The sequence below is a fragment of the Camelus bactrianus genome, chromosome 13 (genome assembly GCF_048773025.1).
Source record: "Camelus bactrianus isolate YW-2024 breed Bactrian camel chromosome 13, ASM4877302v1, whole genome shotgun sequence".
Taxonomy (NCBI): Eukaryota; Metazoa; Chordata; class Mammalia; order Artiodactyla; family Camelidae; genus Camelus; species Camelus bactrianus.
Window position 1 is genome coordinate 61992901 of NC_133551.1, and position 12629 is coordinate 62005529.

The following is a 12629-nucleotide window of genomic DNA, read 5'->3' on the forward strand; positions in this document are numbered from 1 at the left end:
CTTAAGCAGACTAATGGCCATTTAGTTCACTTGGTCCTCACCACAGAAATGAGTCTGGAATATTTCACTGGCTGTGCTAGTCGCCACCTATCTCAATCCTAAGCTTTCTGGCCCTCTCTAGAATAGCAACTGTGAATCCCTTTTACCTTTCCATATCTAGCATGATACTTCCCGAACTGCTTTGTCTTCTACTGCTATGAAATACTTCTCCCTATTGGACATCACCTCTGGAATTTTTGCCCAGCCTCTTGTCTGGCTGGTATTCTGCTAAAATCTTATTGTATGTAATTACAGTCTTGCTACTCCAAGTGTGGTCCACGGACCAGCAGCATCAGCGTCATTTATGAGCTTTTGAGAAAAGCACTATTTCAGGGCCCACCCCAGGCCTATTTAATCTAAGTCTGCATTTTAACGTGATCCCTAGACTATTTGAGCATACATTAAAATTTGACGACTACTGGCTTATAGTATAAACTTCTCATAGTCATAGAACTTCCACTGAATTTCACAATGTCTCAGAAAGAAGACAACAATCTACTCAGATAATCAGTACTTATCTCCAAACTGTTAGCTGTTCTTCCCTCAACCAGGAACAATTTAAACTGTTCAGGGCTAATTCTTCTATTTTTCTACGCTTCTTTCTGAGTCACAGACAAGATCCTTACCTAAATACAATTTAAACTAAAAGAAGCACTTGCATTACTACATATCCTTCAGCACACAGCATGAACCTCACTTCCTCAAAAAATGCCTCCCTGACCCCACAGTGAAGACTGTTACCCCATTATATGCTCATTCAGCATCCTGTACATAAGAATATTTAATCATAATTATAATTAAATAACTTTATATAATTAGCTGTTTAAATGTAAAGTCCACAAGAACAAAGGAGCTGCCTATTTTGTTCCCTGCTTTATTCTCAGTGCCCAGCACCATGCACACCAGAGACACTTAACAAATATTTGTGGAATGAATGATCTACAATGCACAAGAGTGATAAGGACCAACAGCAGGGCTTTTATCAAAGCATACACTTACAATGAAGGTAGAAAGAGATGATGCACAGGTGACTGGGAAGGGTGAAAGCAACATCAACAAAGATAACAAATATAGCATCCACCTGAAGGATTACCATGCACCTGCTCCCAACCTGTTCTGTTTTTCCACTAGGAAGAAAGGAATCTAATCATTCTTGCTTTGGATGCTAGACTATCATTCCATGTAGTCTACCTGCCACTGGCTCTGACTACAGTGAGAGTTCTGAGTACCTTCTATTAAGCCTGACATTAAAGACATCTGCAAAAATATATAAAACACACCACTCTTCTCATGGATTTATTATTTTCATATGAACCAGTAATTATTTAAAATTTTTGTCTTAATTTCTAATCCAGTAAAAATTTTAGATATAATCCACATAAACCAAAGCTTCTTGGGATTCTTGATCATTTTTAAGAGTGTAAAGAGGTCCCAAAACAAAAACTTTGAGAAATGATGGTCTACAGAAAGCTGTGCATGAGCCTCAAACTAGAACCACTGTTACGTTCTATAACCACGTTCTTCTTTTTTTTTTCTTTTTTTTGGGGGGGGAAGGAAGTAATTAGGTGTACTTAACTATTTATTTTTAGAGGAGGTACTGGGGATTGAACCCAGGACCTCGTGCATGCTAGACGTGCACTCTACCACTGAGCTATACCCTTCCCCACCAACAACCACATTCTTGTGCAAAGTCCAGAAAAGGGGAGCAGCCTGAGAAGACCTAAGCTGTTCCATATTTTTCTTTTCTATTCTGGGCCTCCTGCAGACTGCAAACAAAATCATTCTAGAGTCAAACACACATACGCACACATATACACACACACACTCATGCATATATATGTACACAGCCACTGGAATGTCAAATCTAACAGGGTGAAATATGTCCAGTTTAAAAAGAAAAAGAAATCTAGAATGGAAATCACTAAGAAAAGCTTTTAAGAATCGTGTTGTGCAGTATTCTTATGAAGCACTTTATGACTACTGAGATATCAAGGACAGGTACTGTAACCTAACACAACTGAAGAGTTTGAAGTTTTAGAATTTCTGCTTCAAAAACTCAACAGTGTGGACTCTATGGGTTTTGGGATGATGAGGACATTAGGAGAAAGAAAACAACCCATAGGCCCTAAAAATTGTGTTAATGTTGTATAAACGTTAGAAATTCATTTCATAAACAAATTAAGTACTATGCTTCCTATCTTCAATAGTAATAATCATCTACCTAATCACACTTTACATTTATATCACACTTGCAACTTTCCCAAATGCTTTCGTATTAATTATCTCATTTTATCCTTACAACTGTGACATAGGCAGAGCAGTTATTAACATTTTACAGAAAAGAAACACGAGGAACAGGGAACTAGCAGGCTGCAAGGCACTGTTGAAAGAGCACAGAAATGGGAGTTAGACCACAGAGAATAGGGCAAATTCTACTTGGAATGCTGTGTTACTGTTAAAAAATGGTCAAGTAAATTTCTAGTAAAGAAATGGACAAAAGATTAAGTTGAGGAGAAAAACCAGGAAACTTTTCTGTAAAACAGAATCCTATTTTTGTTAAGAAGTATATACATTTGTTTATACAGATCAAAGAAGAAACCATAGTTATAACTTATCTAATAGTGCTCATTCCAGAGCAGAAGGTTTATGTTATACTTACACATTGTCGTACTGCTTTAATTTTTTATAAAAAGCATGTGTTACTTTTATTTTAACTCTTCATTTCGAAATAATTTCAGACTTATATAAAAGTTGCATAAGTAACACAAATGATTCCCTTATATCTTTCCACCAAGATTCCACAAACGATAAAACATTTTATCAAGTTTCTGTTATCATTCTCTCCCTATGTATGTATACATACCGTTTTTTTTCCTGAACCATCTGAAAATAATCTGCAGACATAATGCTCCCTTACTCCCAAATTTCTTGAAAACAAGAATATTCTCTTATTTAACCACAGCTGAATTATCAAAATCAGGACATTAACACTGACACAGTACTATTATCTGATCCATAGACCTTACTCAAATTTCAGTAATTATCTCACTAATGTCCTTTACAGCAACAGATAGATCCATTGATCAAATGATCCTGGTCCAGGATCATATTTTGCGTTTTTGTCATGTGTATATTGGATCATTTATTTAGTAGAAAAGGTATTCTCATTTTGGGAAGGAAAAAAGATTAATGGCCTTGCACAAGACACTCGTGATACCTGTTGCTTCCCCTGAAAAATGAAGATAATGACACCTGTTCTACATGCAGTAGAGTCTGAGAGGACCACAAGAGTTACCATACATAAACACCATTCACATGGGATGGAGTAGCACAAAAACTGAAACAAAAAGAGGACAGACTTTGGGTTAGACAGATTGAGGTCTCTATCAAGTAGCAAAACCTGTAAACTCAGTTTCCTCACCTGTGAAACTGAAGCTAATATCCTTACTGGAACTACATAACAGAATGAAGACAAAATTACGATAGAAATAGTCATAACAGCATAGTAGTAACAGCAAACAACTTTTTGAGTCTGTCAGGCACTGCGTTAAGTATTTTACCTGACATTTCAATTTTCCTTACAATCGTCATATACAGTAGGTAATATTATTTACTCTCCTCATTTTACAGATGAGAAAACTGAGTGTTAAAGTAGGTAAGTGACTTGTTCAAGATCACATAACCAGTGTCAAGGACATTAATTGAACCCAAGTTCAAATGACATTAAAGCCCATATACTTATCCATTACGTTGGACTTTTTCATCTCTTATTAGATGCTCAATAAGTATTACTTCCCTTCTTTATATCCCTTTGTACATATATATTCAAGTGATATAATTCTTTAATCCTCCAAGAGAACCAAGTTTTTAAAAAATGAGCAGATATACTTTATGAAAGAATAAACACTCAGTACCTTAATTCATAAACTATGAATTGGAAATTTTAATTTGTAAACACTATGAAGCTCTGCAGAAAAAGATGTTAAAGTCAAATGTTCTTTACAGAAATAGCTATGGCACAAAAGATGGGACAATTCAGGACTGCTTTTCAACAATATTCATACTCCTAGAATGGTCATTGTAATAGAGAAACCCGTAATTTAAAAATAAAAAGACAACTCATTTTTTTAAAAAGCAAGAAATACAATGAATCATGAAGTACAGCTTGTCAAGCCTAGAAAAGACAAGAAAATAATCCTTATTACATGTGAGAAAGAAGACTCCAGCCTTAACATTTCTCTCATCCGAGATGGGAGTTTTTGTTTGATCATGAACACGGCATCCATTTTCTCTAGAGCTCAGTGTCCTCACTACAAGATAGGCAAAGTACTGAGTTTAGTACTGAGCAGCTTATTTGGTTTTTAAAAGTGTTTTAAAGATGAGCAAAGTACTAATACAATTTAAAAATAGAGCGAGATTATTTCCAGCCACCACCCCTGTGCTGGGTAGGAAACAGATTCCAAACTGCCTTAATGAATCAGTCATCTCTACGGATACACCTAAAGTGGACTAGGTGCACTATTTCAACCCACTAAATGCTAAACCTCTAAAACAGATACAGCAACAGAGGAGATGAGAGATAAATTACTCCTGACATCACAACTCCATGACTTAACATGAGCCAATCATCCTTAAGGGCAGCAGGGGCAAAAATACAAAGGAATCAGGGCCAGTGCTATGAAGGGGCTTTAAAGTCTGGGGATGACAGACATCGTAGAAGGTTGATGAGCTGAGGCCAATTTTATGTCAGTTAAATTAAATAACAAAGTAAAGAAATAAAGCCTCAAAGAATATAATCAAACAGCTGATTACATTTTTTAAAATTTCCATTACCAGGATGCATATGCCTGAAGGTGAGACACTTTGAGGCAATAGTCACTCCTCAGGTATTTGAAGAAATCCATGATGAAAAAAAGAAGTCCAGCAAAGGATATCTGTTTCCACTGTTGATATGGACCATTCTACTTATACAGCTTGTTGAGCAGACAGCTTATTTTTCTTCTGGACCTATTTCTTGAAAATGATCCAAGTAAAATAATTACACCCAAATCTAGGAAGCCTGGAGAATAAAGTAATCCATATATTCAAAGAATACACTAAATTTCATCAAGAAAAGTAACCTAATTACAGTATTTCACTTTGAGGTCTTAGAACTAAGTTTATAAAATTTTCATCTGACCCTCCAGACTCTATAAGATATATGCTATATATCTTATTTTGGCCCTTTAAGTATCAGCTGGATGATAGCTTAGAAAATGACAAAACAAAACACACATATACATACATAAAAACCCCAAAGGGTTAATATCAATGGGGAGATCTGGCCCAAAAAAATACTCTGGAAAGAAAAGTGCTTATAGAACATGAGTTGGATCCATAATATATAGGTATACAACCAACAAGAAAGTGAAAATAATAAAGTTATTAAGTCCACCATTAAAATCAAGCTCCAAATCTAGTGAGGTTCAAAAAAAGTTGTGAAGAAAAAGGAGAGTATCACTGATAAAAGAGGAAGCTTTTAAGCAAATAATCTGAAACAGACCATGTTCCCTTCGTTCCTGGCCTCAACTCATAGCAGCACTTTAAAGGGATCTGCAAAACATCTAATGAAACTAAACTGCCAAGAATGCTCAGACAAGAAGAATCATAAATGAAAGCTGAAGGAAAATACTTTTTAAAAAAAGTAGTACACTACTTGCAAAAACTAAGTACCAAATTCCAGTGTGGCAGATTTGTTTAAATGTATTTCATGGAAATTACAAATATAAGGGTTTAGCTAAACACCTTGTTAGATAGGTTAGTGAAAACATTTCAATTTCTCCATTGTACTTACCCCCTTCCCCAAAAGCCCTCTAAAACAATACTGAATTATCACGTCAGGTCCAGCGTTGTTGAAGCTAAGGCCTACTAAGATTAGCAAAATGCTTTTAGGCTGTGAGGTTGCAACACTGGTATCTGGAGTTTCAGTTGCAGAACACATGTACAATCAAAGTAGCCAAGGGTCATGCCAGCCTCCAGTGGCTTTAATAAGCATAGCCCAAAGGAGTCTAAAACTAGGCTTAGGAACCATCATTAAGGCATCAGGAAAAGCAGTGAAGTGAAATCTCTGGACAAGGGTCTGAAAAAGGAAATTAGGAAGCTGAGAAGTACGCAAACTTTGACCATTTAAAAAGTCAAAGGCCAGAAAACTCTTCTCTGAAATAAAGATGGGAAAACATACCAGATATACCAGGGAAATTCTGAGTCCTCAGTCCTAGTTCTAAGGCATTAAGCTGTAAAAATGTAAGAGTCAGGCACAATACTACAGTTTAAGTTTCAGGCAACATGCTACAAGCAGAACCCAGCACACCATGACAGTAAGTATTTATAAATCCACAAGTGAAGGGGTACTTCCTTCAACCTCCAGTAACAAAGATATGAAATATTTTCCTTAAGCTTAAAACAAGTGCCTTACTTAACATTCTTATTATACTTACTTCGGTAAGCAACAATTTTAACTGCAGAAACTTTTTTCTGCCTCTGTCTCCTACTCACCACACCTTGTCTCCTCATCTTTCTATTATAAAGTAATTCTTGGCAGTGGAGGGCAGTGGGGAGCATGGCAAGGTAAAAGGTCGATAAACCGCATGGAATCCCCTTAAGGCTTCAAAAGACTATAAAAGAACTCCAACCCAACCTCATCAGGAGAATCACTGCATGCAGTAATTAGATACTACTGTTGGGAGTGTCTGGTGTATGTGTGAAGGCAGACACAGGGAGAGAATCACTGCCCTAAAATCCAAAGACCTCTGAAATGTTACAGTTGAGTCATTATTCATTTTACTTTCTCTTATTAATAACTTTTTTCATAATTTCCAAAGTACTTTCACATCCATTTCATTTGAGTTAGAAAATACGTATTCCCTCACTTTGTGGCAACTGTCTACTTCATCATAAAATAGCACAGGGCAAGATAAACCTGTCAATGCATCAGGTGAACCACTAAAGCAGCAAGCTAAAATTTAATTCAACAAAAATATTTTTACTTAAGCAGAACTCAAAGTTCTCTGAAACCTTAAAACCACTGCATAAATTTAAGAGAAAATGTATTATGGCCTCCTAGACTGTAAACTCCTTGAAGACAAGAAGCCATCTTACCCTATATTCTCCATAATTCCCTGAACAATGCAGGTTCTTAAATGAGTAGAATGGATTACATTGATCTATTTATTAATTCACTCACTCAACATTTATTGGGCACTGAATTGCTAGTCTGTGTCAAGCTCTGTGCTGGCTTAGATTTTTTGAAAATGACATTGAATTTTAGCTATTAATAATATAAAAGAAAATTATCACCATTCCTATTTCCTTTCTTTTATTTTTTATTATTAACTTGACTGGAATAACATATTTCTATATGTTTCATTTTTCAAATGATGGATATATATATAAATGTAGATAATTTTAATATAACGTTGAAATCCATTTTCCATCTACCTTGCCCCTGAAACAGCCTTCTATCACATCAATTATACCAACAATAATGATATCATTTGATGATCACCTCCGTCACAGTTGCTGGATTGGAGCCTGTGATTAAAAGCATCTCAAAAAGAAAAAAAAAAAAAAGGCATCTCAGCAACAGGATTTCTTCCGCAATACCAAGCAGCAACTGACCCCTTGTTTTGACTGTTCAGCTTCTGTTTATAGTTGTACCAAATCTTATGGTCTTTCCCGACTGCTTAAAGAATAAACCAAACATGGTAAACTGAGATAACGACGTGGTAAATAATATTTGTATAGTACTCTAGAATTTAGAGTTTCACAAACTAAATTAGCTCCTTTTAGTCCTCAAAAGTCATATGACAGATGAGAGAACTGGGGCTCAAAGCTGTGGATACCCTGCCTGTCAGAGATGGGAAAGCTGGGATTCTGAGTTGGAACTTGGGTCTCCTGACACTCACAGTCGCGTGCTCTCTTCACCACAGCTGCTTCTTGCTATGCCCAAGCTCAGAAAGTTGTGCAGATTGAGAACATGAAAAAATTAAGTCCATGAAAGGTTATGCTGTGAAACAGTAGACAGTAGTTATCAAAATCATCAACAGCGCCTCAGGAAAAAAACAAAGCTCTCTATTTAACGAGACTAAAATTGGCCAGATGTTGAGAAACAAAATGGGCAATACAAGATGTGAAAAACAATTTAGTATAGACTTAAATTTAAAGATCAACAGAAATTTGATACTCACAAATCCTCAGATACCATAACTCATAATTAGCCCACTCATTCTGTTTTAGAAATAACTGGAAATTTTCTAAGTCTCTTTTTAAAAACAAAAGTGGAAAAAAACCAAAACTATGATGTTATTCTTCAGACCAATATTCCATAATATGAACTAAGAAACAGATAAAGAAATTGAAACACTCATTTGATATATGGTGTTCCAAGAGGAAAGATAGGTAGAAATACATGTAGGTCTTTTATTAATATTTAAGGCAAAGAATGTCAAATAGAGCAGAGTAAACAGATTTGAGAGCTAAAGCACTTCTGGTTTTAAAAATTTTACAGGTGAAACTCTGAAAAACTTGTAATCGGTATTTACTATTAACATTTAGGGTAAGAAAATGCAAATTCCAAAAGTTCATCAGTAAAATAATGGATCTTCATTAGACAATACACTTCTTCACATTGCTTCACACTGATTGAGTGGTTACTATGGGTTAGGTACTAAACTGGGGATATTTGTTCAAATACAAGAGAAACTGAAATACAACAGGAAACATGTCAACAATATGAGGTTCTCAATCTTCTAATTATAAATGGAGGTACATTATCATATGTTACTATAAATAGTAGCCATTCAAATGTCTTGATTTCCTTGGTTTACCAACTCTGTTTAACATGTTTTTTCTACTCTGTGTCACTATTAACATTAAATTGTTCAAATCCTTTGCAATAGCCAGGGGAAAAACCGTTCCTTTACTCAAGAATTATAGTGTATGTAACTTGAAGAGACCTTTCCTCCACCCATTAAATTTGTAGGAAAAATGGTTTTTGCTTTTACAGTTTTAGTTTAAATGGTCAGGTTTGATAGATTCAGCATGGATTTTGGCCTATTTTACTCACTACTGTTAGCCGGAACAGGGCCTGGCACATAGTGTCAGTATCTGCTGAATGAATCGAAATATTCCTATGATCTACGGCTCATTACATAAGGATATATCCAAGAACTTTTCACTTTCACTGACTTATTAACACTTTGAATAAAGAAAACACCCAATGTTTACATCAGTCAGCTGCTTGTGAAAAACAATCATTCCATATGTGTAAACAGTGGCATGTTTCAGGTGCACAGTTATGCTAAGACAACTTGGGTGTCATCAGCTACCTCACATATTTCTCTAAGTCCCATAGCTAGATGAGATAAACTGTAAACCACCACTAAGATTCAATTAAGCCTATATCCACGTCCTGAGAATTCTCCTTTGTAAACTAAATTACTTCTTCGCTGAAATCATTTCTTCATCAAGGCAAGTACCATTTAGAAATAACATTCTGAGTACCAAAAAAAAAAAAACAGCTGTACACAATTCTGCTTAGGGAAGCTGGGATTCTCACTAAATTGCCCCGTGAACCTGTTGTCCCTCTACCCCTCAGAGAACTGAATTCAATTTCTATTTAAAGGGACACTGCTTCGCTTTTAGGGGTTTTTTAAAAACGACGAGTTTGGAGAAAATCCCTTTTAAGGGGTTCAAAGAAAACTATCTGCTTGGAATCGTCAAAACAGTGTTCCTGAGTAAGTGTTCATCACTTCTGAATCTGGAGCGGGGCCACAGGGCATAATTTGGGGGTATCGGCTTCGGCCCCTGTTGCCAAGTTTGCGATCCCATAAGAGAAGTAAAAGGCGAAAGAGGAGCAATGTGGCCACTTGCCCAGTTTGCCAGGGGCCCGCGGGGCCACTGTCCGCTCCCAACTTTGTCAGCCTTCCCCTCACCAGTGCATATAGTCCACGCGCCTGCTGGCTCAGGCCGGCGACTCCCGGGCCAGAGCAGGGCTGCGGTGCCAACCGAGGCCCGCCGGGCCCTGGGAGCCCCGCGGCGCGGGCGGGGAGGGGGTCGCCGCCCCTCCCCCCGGCGGGGCCCGGGCGCTCCCAACGGCGGCACGGCAGCTACCTCAGCCCGTGCCCGCCGCGCCCTGCCAGCCGGGCCGGCGGCCCTCGCCACGCCCCAAGCCCCCGAGGCGGACCCCAGAGGGCTGGCCCGGGCACCCCGGGCAGCGCTCCTCCGGGGAGCCCCCGGCGCGGGCGTGCGGCCTAGTCGGGGTTACATAACGGGGCCCGGCCCCTCCGGAGCCAGCCCCGGGCCGCGGGGCCCGCGCCGGCGCAGGCGGGGGCGCCGCCGCTTACCTGCCGTAGATGCCCTCGGTGATCCGGTTCCGCTTTAGGGGGCGGCGGAGCTTACTGCAGTCGGCGTTCCGCCGCTTCATCCTCCCGCTGGGGGGCCGGGTGCCCGCGCCGCCGCCGCCGCCTCCGTCTCTCACCTCAGCCGCCGCCGCCGCCGCCGCCGCCGCCGCCGCCGCTGGTCCTCCCCGCGTAGGGCCTGGACTCTACCCCTGGGGCCGGTCACACAGACATGAAGCCAGCACCCGGGGGAAGGGGGGTGGGACAGGGAGGGGGGACTCAGAGCTTCCTCCGCCTTCGGAAACAAAGAAATGACAATTCCGGGGCCCGCCCGCCCCAGCACCAGCCAGCCGCCTGCCCCACCTTCTCAGCCCCGACGGACGGCCTTCGCGGCCAATCGAATGAGCCGCTACGCCGCTGCCGGCCAATCCCAGGGCCCGCTGAGGCAAAACGGACTTTAGAGCCCGCCCCTTTGAAGGACAGAAGAGTGCGCCAATCATTACGGCTTGTGGGCCCGCGTCTGGGCCTATCAGAAAAGATTAAAATAGAGGCTTATAAATAGGCCCTATAAATATAACATCCTATATTATGCCTTGTTGCGAAGGTAAATTTCATTATTATTGAATTGCGTTTCATTGTGTTATATCCACATTAGACCTTACTGTGCTATTTTCATTGTAGGCAATCACTAGCACCCTATGAAATCGGGAGGCCTGGGTTTGCGGCATGTGCTGTTTCTGCGCTGACCTGTGCTCCAGTCAGTCGCATCATTATGTAAGGGGCTCGCAGCATCCTCCCCAACCGGGAGGCGCCGTGGACAGCGCCGGGGGCCTTTTCTGCAGATCCTGGAGCTCTCAGTCAAGCCGGCCACGTTAGCGAGCGACGGGGGTACGAATGACAAAGCAAACCTCGCGCGCACACACACACACACACAGACACACACACGCACACGCACACGCACACACACTGCCAGTTTCCCGCGACGTGGTGACAGCACGGCGGCCAATCAGATGAGGTGCGGGGCAGGGCCGCTGTAGCCCCGCCCCCGGGTTCGTCACTGGGGGCAGGGCCGTGGGTACGCGCGACGTCGCGCAAGGCTGCCGCGGGTGTGTGGGGAGATGTGGCCAGGGCTCCACGTCCGCAGGGCGGGCTGGGCAGCGGGCTCCGCGGCCACCGCGCCCGCTGGGCCCGACGAGCGTCGCCGTCGGGAGCGTATCAGCTACCGAGTAGGGGGCTGGGGATGCGAGGATGCCAGGCACTGACCCTTCTCACCTAACATTCCTAGAGCGTCAATTTTGCGCCTAGAGCGTCCTTGGTGCTCTGCATCTGTTTGTTCATTTACTCCTCGTTAGTCCCCTGGAACGTAGGTATGCCAAAATTACAATTAGAAAAGATAGCAAAGATTTTCTTTTAAGGGAAAGACAAAGAAGAACACATGTTAAAAAGAAGAATGCATGTCTTAAAGAAAACGGGAAATGTAGAAAAGTAGCTGGAGGGGAAAAACACCCATGGATCTCATCACCTTAACACAACTACTGGTTAGCATTCTGTATTTTCTTCCCTTTCCAGTTTCCCCCGTGGGTGATGTTATTATTACTATTACAATTATTATTATTAAGCAGAATAGTGATCACATTAGATATTAAATTTTGTATCCTGTTCTTTATCTAAGATAAGCATTTTTGCATGTTATAATTCACCCTTCCTAAATATTTCTGATGGTTGCAAAATCTATCAACTGGCTGTAGCAACTTAACCAGCAGTAGGACCCTTAGATGGTCTTAACAGCACATTTAAAAAACTTATAGGAAGCAGATGCCATTTTGTGTCCTGGGATGTGTGGACCTCTCTCTGCCCTGTGATCACCCCCTTAAATAAAAACCCACCCCAAGAAGGAGCTTGTAATAATTTATACCAAATGCATCATCCTCAACTGCTCCTCTGTTACTTTATATTGCCAAATCTTCAGAGATCACCCAGTGCCTGCAAGAGAAAAGCCATTCTCTTTATTTTGGCATCCAAAGCTGGTCACAGTGGGAACCCACCCCTCATTTCCAGGCCTCCTCAGGCAAGCAAGCCATTTCTACTCACTGTCCTCAAACCCACTAGTACAACCTTATCTTCCCTGCTTCGTGCCTTTGATCCCACACAGAGCATCTCCTTCAGTACTATTTCTAATTTGCAGTTTCTTGGCTGAGGCTTGTTCATCCACCC

General features: G+C 40.7%; 1 protein-coding gene across 1 annotated transcript in view; it reads right to left on the minus strand.

The window, feature by feature from the left end:
* The window catches only part of MACO1 (macoilin 1), a 51513-nt gene extending 40780 nt beyond the window's left edge, over nt 1-10733 (minus strand). Inside the window, exon 1 of the mRNA XM_074377145.1 lies at nt 10422-10733. Coding sequence (XP_074233246.1) covers nt 10422-10501 — 80 coding nt within the window. The 5' untranslated portion in view covers nt 10502-10733. The remainder of the gene's footprint in view (nt 1-10421) is intronic.
* Nucleotides 10734-12629: the final 1896 nt, after the last annotated feature.